The sequence below is a fragment of the Pezoporus flaviventris genome, unplaced genomic scaffold, assembly GCF_033815535.1.
Source record: "Pezoporus flaviventris isolate CSIRO_AGI_PZ_B2104156 unplaced genomic scaffold, CSIRO_AGI_Pfla_v1 ptg000031l, whole genome shotgun sequence".
Taxonomy (NCBI): Eukaryota; Metazoa; Chordata; class Aves; order Psittaciformes; family Psittacidae; genus Pezoporus; species Pezoporus flaviventris.
In genome coordinates this window covers 36,144,857-36,157,108 of record NW_026892579.1, presented here as the reverse complement: position 1 = coordinate 36,157,108, position 12,252 = coordinate 36,144,857, and the positions used below count along the sequence as shown (strand labels likewise).

General features: G+C 41.7%; 1 protein-coding gene across 1 annotated transcript in view; it reads right to left on the bottom strand.

Moving 5' to 3' along the window:
- The window catches only part of SNTG2 (syntrophin gamma 2), a 169,964-nt gene that overhangs the window by 54,386 nt on the left and 103,326 nt on the right, over window positions 1-12,252 (bottom strand). The window contains exon 11 of the mRNA XM_061461784.1: window positions 5,407-5,445. Within this exon, the coding sequence (XP_061317768.1) occupies window positions 5,407-5,445 (39 nt within the window). The remainder of the gene's footprint in view (window positions 1-5,406; window positions 5,446-12,252) is intronic.

Below are 12,252 nucleotides of genomic sequence, written 5' to 3'. Positions count from 1 at the left end.
GGCCATGGAAAACCTCTGGTCAGTATTTGGAAACATAGTGCACAAAATCAAATGCAGTACTCCTGCCAATGCCTTACAGCAAAAGGAACACTTTGCATGTCTTGCAGTAACTCATGTATAGCCTGTGATGCTTGCCTCTTACTCAATGGCCACAGAAGAGGCATAGTTGTTACAGCATGCAGGTAAATAGCCAGCTTTTGCCTGACATTTAACTGACAAGGTAACTATGTGAGAGACTGCTGGGCATTGCATATAAAGCAAAGGGAGAAGTTGGCTGGCTATCTCAAGCCTGCAGCTATACCAATAAATCAGTAAGGGGATAAGCTAGCAGTTGATATATATGAAAAGGAATTGAAAATGGGTGAAAAATGTCAAAAGATAATGAAACAGGGGTGCTGACTTACAGAGAGTGGTGGCAGTATCACAGATTAAAGCTGAAATAACCAAAGCAGCATGTAAAAATCAGAAAATACACGGGCCAATGGTGAAGGAGTAAAATGTGCGTGGGCTCCTTATTTGGGAGGGGAAAAAAAAAGGAGAAAAAAGGAATATAAGGTAAACCATATGAACAGGTTTTTTTGGGGGTCTCTGTTGATCAGCCCTGTACCTGATTATCAAGATTGATGCAATAATAAACCATACTAATAAATTGTAATAATGACTATTGTTTTTCAGTCTCTACCTGACTGGCTTCTGCAGACAGGGGCATCTGGGATGGCTTCCGTAAGTGCTAGCAAGGCAATGGAGGATGGACCAAACCTTCCTAAAAGAATTTACATCCCCAGATACTTTTCAAGTATTTTCCAGTGACAACTTCCCCAGTCATTTCTCACAGACTCTCACATACTCTTGATTATTCTTGCACATGTACTGTACTCTAATTGGTTTCCACCCTGTTTTTCTTCAGCATGTGAAGATCATTCTTATCTGTAATGCTGCATTTTAAACCATTTTCAGATATTTAATATTTGCAAAGTTAGTAGATTTACTTTGCTAATGCACCAGAAAGGAAGTATTCAAGGGAACTGAATCCAAGACAAATATTTTCAGGAGTTCTAGTCAATATGTCAGTTTCAAAAATGAATCATTTATACCTACCATTGGTTTATCCAACAAAGTCTGCACAACTAAATCTATATAATACTTGTTTTAAAATATTGTAATGTCAAGAAATGTCATAAATCTTGCTGGAATCAAGATACATTGCAGCAACTGGCTGTCACCCATCCACAAGATGTGTTGTACTATCACAGGAGGAAATTAGATTGGTTGTCACTATTTATTCTTCACAAATCCTTCAGGGCAGTCATTCATTTGTTATCTTGCAGCTGCATACAAACATTTTGTTTATGTATTTCAAATTTCCTCCTAAAGGTTGAAGTTAAATTGATGGTCTAATTCCCCAACTTCTCTTTCTTTTTTCATTAACAGCCATGATGCTTGCCCTTGCCTTATCTTTCGATATGTCACCTGGCAGATGCAAATTCCCTGAACTATCTTGATAATAGTTATGAGATTACTTTCACCAGTTTTTCAAATATCACCATGTATTAAAAGCATACATAACACTAAAACTTCCCTTTGTAAGGCAATCTGAGATTTTGAGATTTTATTTGGTTTTGCTAGTATTATTTGCAAAAACTATGTTTAGTGAAGGCTGACCTCTGATATGCTGAGTAGAAGACAAACCTTTGTCTTTTTCTTGTTAATGCACTTAATTTTTTGTTCCCTATCTATCCCATGCTATTTTAATCTGTGCCCTGGCCTTCGTGGTACTATGACATGCTATGCTTTTGCCACCCTTGTCTCTAGATTTCACTTTTTGTATGATTTCGTCTGGACGTCAATGAAGAGGTCATTGCAAATAATTAAAACAAACAAGTGAAGAGGCATTCTAGGAAGTAGTGAAAAACTGTTTTACAGCATCACAAGAAAAAATATACATAATCTTAGCTAAAATCTGATCTATATTTTCTATTTCTACTGAGAAGAAACATTTTTATATTTTTATAAGTGGAGGACAGGAAATGATCATAATAGTTACAAAAAACCACCCAGGAAACAAAATAAAAACCCTTGCAAGTAGTTTTTCTGTACAGAGAATTGCCTAATTTACTGCTTTATAAAATATACTGAGCAATCCTGCAGTGTGTCTCTTTTTGAAAATTGAGTCCCCAATCTAGCTGCCTACTGATAGCAAAGAATCAAGTGCCTTCAAGTCTCTAGAGTACTATAATAAATTATATCAAGCAGAATTAGAAGCTATGATATTTGGAGAATGGTGGCTGTAACATCTTCTACAGTCAATAAAATCATGTACAAAGTGGCTGAATCCTCTCCCGTCCTTAGGGAGCAAGAATATTTTCTAAAAGTATTCAACATATAGATGCTTTGTCATCTACACAGGTGTCGTGGTTTAAACCCAGTCAAGTAATTCGTTCACTCACTCCCCCCCTTCTTTCCCTCCCCCTACTCCTGGAGAGACGGAGAGGAGGATCAAAAAGATTGCAACTCGCATGGGTTGAGATAAAAACAGTTCAGTAACTAAGGTATAACACAAATCACTACTCCTACCACCAATGATAATAATGATAAAGGAAAAAACAAGGGAAGAGAATACATCACCTCACCTCACCACCAGCCAACCGATAACTCGCCCCCCCCAGCCCAACCAAGCTCTGACCGATACCTCCTCCAACTCCGCAGTCTCCCCAGCCCTTCTGGCTAACTCCCAGTTACATCCTGGGCATGATGTGCTGTGGTATGGAATAGCTCTTTGGTCAGTTTGGGTCAGGTGTCCTGTCTCTGCCTCCTCCCAGCTTCCCCTCCTCCCTGGCAGAGCATGAGCCTCACAAAGTCCTTGGCCAAACCAAAACATCGCTATCAGCTCTGTTCCCAGGCTGAAAGTCAAAACACTGCACTGCACCAGCTACCAAGAAGGAGAAACATGACTGTTACTGCTGAACCCAGGACAACAGGTTATATATGCGCTTGAAGCCAGAGCTTCAGCAGTGGTACTTATTTAATACCTTCAAAATATGTGTAATCCCTGCACAGTCATAGCCTTTGACATGGACTAACTAGCATGGCATGCCCTGGGATAGTTAGAACTCCCCGAACAATTCTCAAGGACAGTCTGGGATTTAAGCATTACTGGGAATCATTTCTCTTAAAGGACTCAAAGGTAATGGAGAAAACTCACCGCAGGCAACACAATAATGAAATTCTAAGGACCTGTTTAATTCTTCAGTAAACCCCATACTCAAGGGCAACGATAAGTGTGCATCTATTACCAATTTTACTTTAAGGCAGCTCTTCAAGCGACCTTCAGTCTCTTAAGTTTAGCCTTCCTCTAAGTCTTAAATCAATTGCATCAACAAGAGCTATTCAAATTTGTACAAACATTATGTAACTGACTGTAATAGGCTCCATTAATCTAGGGCAGATCAAGGCCTCTTCTGTTTTCAGTTATCATTGTCAAGTTTTGTTTTATTTTATTCCTTTGTGATAAATATATATGATTCACATTTTATTTGATTTTAAAGTAAATTTTCACAGGACATTTTAAAGTCTGATTTTTTTACATTTGCTCCTGTAACATTTTTATGTTTGCTGGTTTTATTTACTTATCTGCCCAAATTAGTCATAAACTTTTTTTCACTTTTTGGCAGAGAGCAATGCTTTGTGTTGCCAGTTCCACCTTAAATTTTCAGCTCCGGAAATTAAAGTCCTAATTTTATCTTCCTTTCTTTTCGTATTTGGAATGGAAAAAGTGGGGTAGATTTGTACTGCGTAACCTTAGGCACTTACTTATATGATACATTAAGAGGCTTTTTAGGACCTCAGTATAGTCAAGACAGAAAAGGTTCCCATAAAGGATCTTTAAAGGGTTGTTATGAACTCTCTGAAATAGAATAATTGCCTCTACTGACTATCTAGGCAGTTTATGGAGACTAGCCTGTTTATTCAGGAAATCAAATTAGGTAGTTAAGTGACATACTGTATGACTGTCCCCAATATTTTTTTAAAAAGAGGAAAAATATGTCATCCTTTTTTTAATTAAACCCATTATGTGTGGTCAAACTGATATGTATAAACTTTGAACAGTCACTGAAGTATTTGTAGTAGAGAGTTGAAAAATATCCAAATTCAATACCTTTCCTTCTGGCATCCATAATCACATATTTTCCTTATCAGTTTAATTAATAATTAAAAGTCATGGCAAAAAGAGTAATTAAATGATCACTTCTTACATAGAACAGGTATTTATTTTGATTTTATGGGTAACTTAATTATCTAGTATACACAAAACTAAAGTCTGTAGAGGATTTTGAGGCCTACTTTTTTTAAAAAAAAGTACTGACTCAAATATAAGAAAACAATTTCATGTGTTAAGAAAATGCCAATGGTTAAATATTTTTAATAACTTCTAGAAGAGTCTATAAATGTCCGAGTACATTCTACAAATAAGATGATGAAATAGTGACATACAAAAAAATATACAAGCTGTGAAACTAATAAGTATTTGATCCCAATAAGAGAGTTTTTTGTTTTTTTTACTCAGTTTGACCTGTGTAATAAAATTCCCTAATAAATTTCTGGAGAAAAACACTGTAAAAGACACTTTGCTTGATTTTCACTTTATTAATCTACAAACCCAGTATTTTTGAAAACAGAAGGGATCAGGTTCTTTGTTTCTGAGTAAGGATTCAATGCCAGATTGATGCAATGAAAGTACATGTAAGTGAAACTTAGTTTTATAATACAAGCTTCAAAGTACTTCTCAGAATTACAGAATTAGCCTGGAAAATGCTATTACTATATTTTACAAAAGTAAATTCAAAAATCACTTTGCAATGTTATAAGAAGTAAGAACACCCTCCAGCACAGTAAATTCATCTGGCTCTTCACAACATTTGGCTAGTTGGAGCAGAAGAAATACCTTGTTACTCTGCTGAGCTTCAAAAGTCCCAGACAAACAGTCATGACAAATGCAATCTGCACACTATGACACATGTACAAGACTGGATTTTGAACAGACTCCTTGGGTATATGTGCACCATATGTGATATGAATACAGAGTTAAACTGTTTGAATCACTGCTGCAATATTGAATGCAAACATACACTACGCTTTTCCAAGACCTGGATGTGAGTTCCACTGTCCCCCTCTCATTTATTTCATGGCTCCACCTAACTCACTTTTTTAGGTCTAAAATGAAAGATTCTGCTCATTACTGTGGATTAGTAAGACTCTACTGAATTAAATAGGTCATTTCAGAACCTCAAACCATAGAAAACTTGGGTTTAGAATTTTAAAACTGTAAGCTCTACAAATTTTGCAACTTAATGCAACGACAAGAATACAGAAAAAGAAAAAAAACCAATAACATAATGAAAGTCTTACCTGGTCTGAGGGCGAACAGCATTTATTTGCCATTTTCATCTATGAAAGAGAGATGAAAGAATACACAGAGATTTTAATATGCTGGAGAATTTCTATGATGCAATTAGCATTGGCTTATATACTGAATACTGTATTAATATTGCAAGTTATATTTATAGGAAATTAAATCGTTCAGTGCTTATATACTAGATTTTTACTATTACACTAAATTTACAAAACCAAGGACACAAAAGATGCTAAGCCTTTTACCAGTTTTCATTAAATCATTCACAAAGATTTGCATTTATAAATTCAATTTTGTCATTCTGAGTGAAACAATTATACTGAACTGTAGACACCTCACTTACTTAGGTCTTAGTTAAACAATTAATTACAGATCTGTAAGTGAGGTGTATGATTAAATACTTTTGAAATGAAGGCTATAGAGTGTCAGACATGCTTAAAACAAAGGGAACATTGTTTATGCTTTCCTTCTAGTTTACTCTTCAAGATTCAAGTTATGTATCTTTCTTTTTCATGCCTGTTCAGATAATGAAGAGTTTTGTCAATTTTGTCCTTTTTTTTTTTTTTTTTTGCAGTCACAGTTTGTGTAAATAAGTGGTGGACAAACCCTGACAGATATTTCCTTCTTTAAAGTGAAACACTTCTTTAAAGTGCAAAATTTGTAAGTGTCATAATGATACGGAATCCAGACAAAAAAAGATCAGGCAGGAAAGACTGACTCCCCTATAACGCAAAGATACGAGCTGCAAACTGTTCTACCATTGATGAGTACTTCCAAAGGATCTTCTCTAAAAGCCTGTTTTATAACAGGGTTTGTGATAGAAGACCAAAAGCTATGCCTTAATAAATGAAGGGAAGAGGAAAAAAACAGCTGATATAAAGGAAATCACTCACTGCCTCCCACAAGCCGACTGATGCCCAAGCAGTCTCCAAGCAACAGCCACCTATATCACTTTTATTGCTGAGCACAATTGTATATGGTATGGAATATCTCTTTGGCCAGCCTGCATCAGCTGCCCTAGCTGTGTCATTTTGCAGTTCCTTCCCCATCCTTGCTGGGGTGGTGGGATGTGTCAGAGTGAGAAAAAGTCAAAGCCTTGATGCTGTGCAAGCACTGTACAGTAACAGTCAACATATTGGTGTGTGATTAACACTGTTTTAGCCTCAAATATAAAACACAGCATCATATGGCTGTTATGAAGAAGGTTATCTCCATAACAGCCAGACCCAGTATGCCTCTAAGAGGCCAAAAGGCTCTTGTTACAGTAATGACAAGAGCCTCAGGATGTGTCAGGGTTTGTCTGGACTGTCTGGAGCTCTATTACAGCTTGTTTAGCTGTAACATACACACTAATAACCATGGGACTATTGCCTACTTGGTATCAGCAAATTACAGTTGTATAATGCAATTATATATATAAATCATACATATAAATCTTATAGGTGTATATATAAATGAAGTATATAAAGTATAGACACACGTACACACTTGTAGCTAACAGACGGCAACAAGAAGTCATTATTCGACACAAAGTGAATTATCTATGACCATAAATAAAATTACCAGATGACAAATGCGATGTGGAGGATTACAGGACAAGAGCAGGAGCCTTGCTTGTATGGACACAGGATGATACACAGTTTCACGGCTGTAGCACTCATTCCTAACCTATTATGGGCCATTAGGGCTCCTCCTCCCCTGTACTCCCTTTTGCAGCCTACTGGAAATGAATTGTGTGGTCAAATGGTGCAGGTGTGCTGGTGGGTGAGACAACTGGGCTCTGGGGTTGTGAGAGTAACTCAGGCTCTGGGGATGAGGTGGCCAGACCTGCTGGGAGCCTGGGCATCTGCCAGGCCTGGCTGTCACTTTCAGTATAGTGCTGGGAAAGTTTGCCAGCCCCTTGAAGGGGCCCTGCCAGGGAAATAACAGGGACAACTACAGCAGAACAAAAAACAGCAGATGCAGACACCTGCACCATAATAGGAATGATGATGAGGATGGAGCTGACATGCAGCTGCCAAGCAGAGCAGAGAAGCCCCCAGCAAGGCTCATTGCAGCTCTTGCACGCAGCTCTGCGTACAGCAGCCTGATCGCAGCCTGCATGGATGCAGCCTGCCAGAGGTGGCCTGGAGCACTCTGGAAGGGTGAAGAGGTGGCACAGCTTGTGGCCCCAACAATAGTAAACCAGTGAGAACTCAAGAACCCCACTCTGTCAACTGGTGTCCTGGGTTCAGCAGTTGCAGTCATGTTTCTCCTTCGTGGTAGCTAGTACACTGCTGTGTTTTGACTTCCAGCCTGGGAACAGCGCTGGTGATACCGATGTTCTTACGTGTTGCTATGGGTACCACAGATAGAAAATATCTAACTCTGATTTTGGTAACAAAGTACCCCTTATTTCTTCAGTTATGCAGTTGTTCCCTGATGCACAAGGTAGCCCTTTTTTTGGCTGACAAAACCAGACCTCTGAAGTAGTCAGATCAATGGTATTTGACAGCAAGGACTGTTCTTGTCTCAACCCGTGGGAGTTGCACTTTTTCCTCCTCCCTGTTCCTCCAGGAGCAGGGAAGGGGAGAACCCCGGTGGGGTGGGGGGCTCGATTGCTGTCAGCCCGGCACCACTCACTGGGAGAGAGTGAACAAGTTGCCTGACTGGGTTTAAACCACGACAGTTCTTTTGGCACCCAACATGGGGCACGAGGGGTTGAGATAACAACAGATCTGACAGGATTAACAGTCACTCGTCACAATGCTGATTTATTGGCTCTCAAGGTTGTTCCTCTTGATCTCACAGGTTCAGTATATCATATCTTATGTCCATCCGGTATTTGCTGTATTAGTGTTTTTAGTGTGGGGCTTGGGCTAAGGTTTTTGTCTCATTGTACTTTATGGTAATGACTTGTAATATATTAGAATCATTGATCATGAAACTGATCTGGCTTATGTTCCCAGTGTGGTCACCACCTTTATACTTTGGGAGGTATATAATAGAAGTGCTTAGCAATTACACATCTTTTTTCTCCTTCTCATGTGCTCAACCTGTGAAGGAGACATTCTTTTACCCTCCCACTCTTCCACCCAGACCATTTACATTTGAGAGTTTTGAAGTTTTTGAGTAGCCTTTTAATGCTGTTGAGACTTGTTTGCTGATGGTCATGGGAATCACCATGCTAACACGCATACAGAGTGTGTTTTGCCTATGACTGATTTCAAGAGTTAAGCAGAGTCAGGTTTGGGTCTTGTCTGGGGTCAAACGACGATGTAGGAGGACCAAGAGATTTTTCCCTGAGGCTGGACAGCCATGAGTGGCAGGGTGTGGGGGATAGTATGGGCAAGTATCTAGGTCAGTGGGCCCCTCCAGTACTTTGGAATTTCACTACCGAACAACTGCAAAATCCAGAAGAATTAGTAAAACACTTAAATGAGGTGTGTGGTCATTCTGGCCATACCAGAGATGGACAAATCACGGCAACGTGCTGGGGCTTGGCCTATGCTTACAGGGCCTTGTTCAACACTATCCAGCACCTTCAAAAGGAAAAGAATGTCGGCGGATCTGAGGGCAAAGCAACAGTCAGCGCAGCTACTCCAGCTCCAGTCACAGCAGCTACACCACCCCCAGCAACAAGTACAGTCGCTACTCAAACTCTGGGTGCAATGAACAGCACAGCTACCCCAGTGGCAAGTACAGCAGCTGCTCAAACTTCGACTGCAACAGACAGCGTGGTTACCCCAGCTCCAAGCACAGCAGCTACACCACCCCCAGCAACAAGTATAGTCGCTACTCAAACCACAGTGATAATCACTGCAGCCAAACCAGAGGACCAATTCGTACCAATATTGGTTGCCCCTGTATGCAAGAGAACAAGCAAAAAAGAGGCAAGAAAGGTGAAGCGAGATGAAGAAACAATGAATTCACCACCCGGTCTAGAATCTGATCAGGAGTCATCATCACATGACGAAGAACAAGAGGTAACTTCTCGACCTTGGACCTCAACCCAGCTACGGAATATGCGAAAAGATTTTACCCGCAAACCAGGGGAGCACATCATCACCTGGTTACTCCGATGCTGGGACAATGGGGACGATGGTCATGAACTAGAAGGTACAGAAGCCAAGCAGCTGGGATCACTTGCTAGAGAAGGGGGAATTGACAAAGCAATTGCAAGAGAGGAAAATTCCCTCAGTCTTTGGAGGCGGCTCTTGGCAGCTGTGAAAGAAAGGTTTCCATACAAGGAAGATGTTCTGAGTCGTTCGGCCAAGTGGACTACTATGGACAAAGGCATCCAGTCTCTGAGGGAATCAGCCATCGTAGAGATGATCTATCACATCAAGCTGAATAACGGGGATATACCCATAGATCCAGATGAAGTTGAATGTACACTACCCATGTGGCGAAAACTTACACGGAATGCACCGTCATCGTATGCCCATTCATTGGCAACAGTAACCTGGAATGACATAGTACCACTAACAGTGGATGAAATGGTTCATAAACTCCGAGAGTTTGAAGACAATCTCACCCCTTCCATCATCTCAGCTGTGGAAAAACTGTCCCAGGACCTCAGACAATTGAGGGACGATCTATCTGATTTATCCAGCTCCTCACGTGTACCAACACACGTCTCAGCTATTAACAAAAGGTGTCCTATTGTTCGAGAGAGGAGATACAGGAGGTATACGCCACGGGCTACCCTATGGTTTTACCTGCGGGATCACGGAGAAGACATGACAAAGTGGGATGGAAAACCTACTTCAGCTTTGGAGGAACAGGTGAGTGAATTGAAGAGGGGAGCAAGGGCCAAGACTGATCATCCCATGAGAGCTGCGGCTTCAGTCTCTGGTGAGCAGGTTCCCAGATGGAGCAGAAGAGCTGATTTTACTCCAGCTCCTGTAATAACGAAGAATAATCCCTTTCAACAAGACTTAAGTGTCCAACATTGTGATGACCATTAGAGGGGCCCTGCCTCCAGCCAGGTGGAGGTAGGGGACAATCGGATTTACTGGACTGTGTGGATCAGATGGCCTGGCACATCAGTCCCACAGAAGTATAAGGCTCTAGTAGCTACCGGTGCACAGTGTACCCTGATGCCATCAAGCTGCCAAGGGGTGGAACCCATCTATATTTCTGGAGTAACAGGAGGATCCCAAGAGTTGACTGTGCTGGAGGCTGAAATCAGCCTGACTGGGAGGGAGTGGCAAAAGCACCCTATTGTGACTGGTCCAGAGGCTCCACACATCCTCGGCATAGACTACCTCAAGAGAGGGTGCTTCAAAGACCCAAAAGGGTATCGATGGGCTTTTGGTATTGCTGCTTTGGAGACTGAGGAAATTGAGCAGCTGTCCACCTTGCCTGGTCTCTCAGAAGATCCTTCTGGTGTGGGGTTGCTGAAAGTCGAAGAACAACAAGTGCCAATTGCGACCACAACAGTGCACCGGTGGCAATATCGCACCAACTGAGACTCCCTGATTCCCATCCATCAGCTGATCCATAGACTTGAGAGTCAGGGAGTGATCAGCAGGGCCCGCTCGCCCTTTAATAACCCTATATGGCCAGTGCAAAAGTCTAATGGAGAATGGAGACTAACAGTAGACCATCGTGGCCTGAATGAAGTCACACCACCATTGAGTGCTGCCGTACCGGACATGCTAGAACTTCAGTATGAGCTAGAGTCAAAGGCAGCCAAGTGGTATGCCATGATTGATATTGCCAATGCATTTTTCTCAATTCCTTTGGCAGCAGAGTGCAGGCCACAGTTTGCTTTTACTTGGAGGGGTGTCCAGTTCACTTGGAACCGACTGCCCCAGGGGTGGAAACACAGCCCTACCATTTGCCATGGACTGATCCGGACTGCACTGGAACAGGGGCAAGCTCCAGAACACCTGCAATACATTGATGGCATTATTGTGTGGGGCGATACAGCGGAAGAAGTCTTTGAGAAAGGGAGGAAAATAATCCAAATCCTGCTGAAAGCTGGTTTTGCCATAAAACGGAGTAAGGTCAAGGGACCTGCACAGGAGATTCAATTTTGGGGAATAAAATGGGAAGATGGACGTAGACAGATCCCCACAGATGTGATCAACAAGATAACAGCAATGTCTCCACCAACTAATAAGAAAGAAACGCAAGCTTTCTTGAGTGCTGTGGGGTTCTGGAGAATGCACATCCCAAATTACAGTTCGATTGTAAGCCCTCTCTATCATGTGACCCAGAAGAAGAATGACTTTAAATGGGGCCCTGAGCAACAACAAGCCTTTGAGCAAATTAAACGCGATATAGTTCATGCAGTAGCCCTTGGACCAGTCCGGACCGGGCCAGATGTAAAAAAATGTGCTGTACACTGCAGCTGGGGAGAATGGTCCTACCTGGAGCCTCTGGCAGAAAGCTCCAGGGGAGACTCGAGGTCGACCCCTCGGCTTTTGGAGTCAGGGATACAAAGGATCTGAGGCCAGCTATACCCCAGCTGAGAAAGAGATACTGGCAGCCTATGAAGGGGTTCGAGCTGCTTCGGAAGTGATTGGCACTGAAGCACAGCTCCTCCTGGCACCCCGGTTGCCCGTGCTGGGCTGGATGTTCAAAGGCAGGGTCTCCTCTACACATCATGCAACTGATGCTACATGGAGTAAATGGGCTGCGCTAATTATACAACGAACTCGAATAGGAAATCTCAGTCGTCCAGGAATTCTAGAAGTCATCACGAACTGGCCAGAGGGCAAAGATTTCGGAATGTCACTAGAGGAGGAGGTGGTGAGCGCTGAAGAGGCCCCACCATATAATAAACTGTCAGAAAGTGAAAAGCAGTATGCCTTGTTTACTGATGGGTCTTGTGGGAATACTGAAGCCGTATT